The sequence below is a fragment of the Otolemur garnettii genome, unplaced genomic scaffold, assembly GCF_000181295.1.
Source record: "Otolemur garnettii isolate 467f Iridium unplaced genomic scaffold, OtoGar3 scaffold00156, whole genome shotgun sequence".
Classification (NCBI taxonomy): domain Eukaryota; kingdom Metazoa; phylum Chordata; class Mammalia; order Primates; family Galagidae; genus Otolemur; species Otolemur garnettii.
Genome location: NW_003852551.1, coordinates 3,488,952 through 3,491,708, shown reverse-complemented (window position 1 = coordinate 3,491,708; position 2,757 = coordinate 3,488,952). Strand labels below are relative to the sequence as shown.

At 52.1% G+C, this 2,757-nt stretch overlaps 1 protein-coding gene across 1 annotated transcript in view; it reads left to right on the top strand.

Annotated features, from left to right (window-relative positions):
• The window catches only part of FCN3 (ficolin 3), a 6,289-nt gene extending 3,929 nt beyond the window's left edge, over positions 1-2,360 (top strand). The window contains exons 6-8 of the mRNA XM_003799816.3: positions 617-746; positions 854-988; positions 2,000-2,360. Of these exons, the coding sequence (XP_003799864.1) occupies positions 617-746; positions 854-988; positions 2,000-2,241 (507 nt within the window). The 3' untranslated portion in view covers positions 2,242-2,360. The remainder of the gene's footprint in view (positions 1-616; positions 747-853; positions 989-1,999) is intronic.
• The last annotated feature ends 397 nt before the right edge of the window (positions 2,361-2,757 follow it).

Sequence of the window (2,757 nt, the reverse complement as noted above, 5' to 3'; positions counted from 1 at the left end):
AAAAGATAGGGTCTCACACTATCTGCTGGAGTACAATAGTCCAATCACAGCTTGCTTCCACTTTGAAGTCCTGGGCTCAAGTGATCCTCTCAAAGGATTATAGGCTCACCGCACCGCACCTGGTTAATTTTTCTTTTTCATTTTTTGGTAGAGACAGTGTTTTGCTATGTTGCCACTGGTCAGAAATTGCATTTTATCAACAATCCAGGCCAGGCACGGTGGCTCACACCTGTAATCCTAGTATTCTGGGAGGCTAGGGTATGTGGATTGTTTGAGCTCAGGAGTTGGAGGCCAGCCTGAGCCAGAGTGAGACCCCACTTCTACTCAAAATAGAAAAACTAGCTAGGCGTTGTGGTGGGTACCTGTAGCCTCAGCTATTTAAGAGGCGGAGTCAAGAGGATCACTTAAGCCCAGGAGTTTGAGGTTGCTGTGAGCTATGATGCCACAACACTCTACACAGGGTGACAAAGTGAGACCCTGTCTCAAACAAACACACAATCCAAAGTGAGAGGCCGTGTCTACCCACCTCTCACAGTTCGTGCCCACTCAGGTATCATTTTCCTGCAGCCCCTGTCCTGCCTGGAGTAAGAGCTGGTATGCTGGCCCTCTTCCCTAGGTGTTCCAGAGGCGCCGGGATGGCTCTGTGGATTTCTACCGCCCTTGGTCCTCCTACAAAGCAGGTTTTGGGAGCCAGGAGTCTGAATTCTGGCTGGGAAATGAGAATTTGCACCAGCTTACTCTCCAGGGTGAGTTCCCAGCAGGGCCCAGAGTCCCTGAGGGGTACCGTCTGCTGTCCCAACTCCTCACCTGGGATTCTGAGGGTTCCTCCATACTTGCCTCCCCTTTCTCCTAGGTAACTGGGAGTTGCGTGTAGAGCTGGAAGATTTTAATGGCAACCGTACCTTTGCCCATTATGCAACCTTCCGCCTTCTTGGGGAGGCTGACCACTACCAGCTGGTGCTGGGCAAGTTCTCAGAGGGCACTGCAGGTGAGGGAGTCCCAGAGGGGCCCCTGGGGAGGAAGGCTGGAGCCTTTCCCAGCGCTGCCACAGCCTCTATGAATGATCAAGGGCAATTCCTTCCCCTCTGTGGGCCTCAGTTTCTTCATCTGAGAAATGGCATTTGTGAGAAAGAATAGCACAAGAGTGAAGAATTAGGGCTCTGGAGGCCAACAGACCTGAGTCTGCTTACTACATGACCTTGGGCAAGTCAGAGGCTCATTCCTCCTCTGTATAAAATGGGTGGGAGAAAGAGAGGGGTTGTAAATGCCCTCTGAGGCTCTGTTGAGTGTTAGCATTCTCTGCTTCAGGAGGAGGAGAACCAGAGACGGCTTCTTACAGAGCAACAGTGACTGTTGGGGAGAGATCTGAAAGAGGGAAGTGGTTATGGAGAGGTGACTCAGGGAAAGCTCCTTTCCCGCCTAGGCTCCCTCCTGAGAGGTCCTCCCAGTCCTCCCTGGCAGAGTTGCTGAGGCTGCTGATGGAAGTTCAGAGGAGACAGGAGCTAGAGGGAAGCTGAGGATCTGGGGTGGGCAGTGAGGCCTGAGGACGAGCCGGTGGCTTTGGAGTCAGAGGGTTCAAGTCCCATTGCCACTGTGGCTATTTGAGTGACATTAGGCAAGCTGGCCCCTTCATGCTGCTGTTTTCTCTTGGAGTCTGATAAGATTCACCACATAGGCGTGGTGCCTGTAGTTCAGTGGTTAGGGCGCTGGCCACATACATGGGGGCTGCTAAACAACACTGACAACTACAACAAAATAGCCAAGCATTGTGAGTCCCAGCTACTCGGGAGGCTGAGGCAAGAGAATCGCTTAAGCCCAAGAGTTTGAGGTTACTGTGAGCTGTGACGCCGTGGCACTCTACCAAGGGTGACACAGCAAGACTCTGTCTCAAAAAAAAAAGATTCACCACATAGTTGCTCTGAGGCACCTACGAGATAGTATCTCCAAAGGTCCCAGACATGGCTCTGGGAGCCAAGGGCCTTCTATCTCCTCCCTGCAGGGGACTCCCTCAGCTACCACAGTGGGAAGCCCTTTACCACCTATGATGCGGACCATGATTCCAGTGGGGGCAACTGTGCAGCGATTGTCCATGGTGCCTGGTGGTATGGATCCTGCTATCGGTCTAATCTCAACGGGCGCTACGCAGGGTCTGAGGCTGCTGCCCACAAGTATGGCATCGACTGGGCCTCAGGCCGTGGTGTAGGCCACCCCTACCGCAGGGCTTGGATGATGCTTCGCTAGAGCACCCTGGCAGCTTGTACCCTTATCTCTCCCGTACAACTTCCGGATCCTCAGCCACTTACCAGTGGTTCCGCTGTGTCCCTGTCCACATTTAAAAATAAATTCATTTTAACCCTTTCCTGGCTTTCAGGACTCTTCCAGTCACTGGGAAAAAACCCTAGAGGGCAGAGCGGGGACACAAGTTTCATCTCCATTCAAGATTCTCCTTCTTCCTGGTCAGGAAGATGGGAAGGGACAGCCTCATGAGGTAGTGAGGCTTCTGTCTCTGGAGGTGTGCAAGACAGGGCCAGGGGAGCATACAGTGGAAGGATTGATTAGAGGAGATCATCAATCATCCACTGACAATCCCTCTGGGCCCTTCAAGTCCCTCTCACCTGCCCCTTATAAGTTGCCTGTTTTCCATCCTAGCCTCTATTGTAGTCCATGTGCTCACCCTCTGCTACTTCTAGCCTTGTTTCATTGGAGGCTGATCTGAATCTAGGTTCAAACCAAGGAAAGTATACTTTTCTTTTTTTT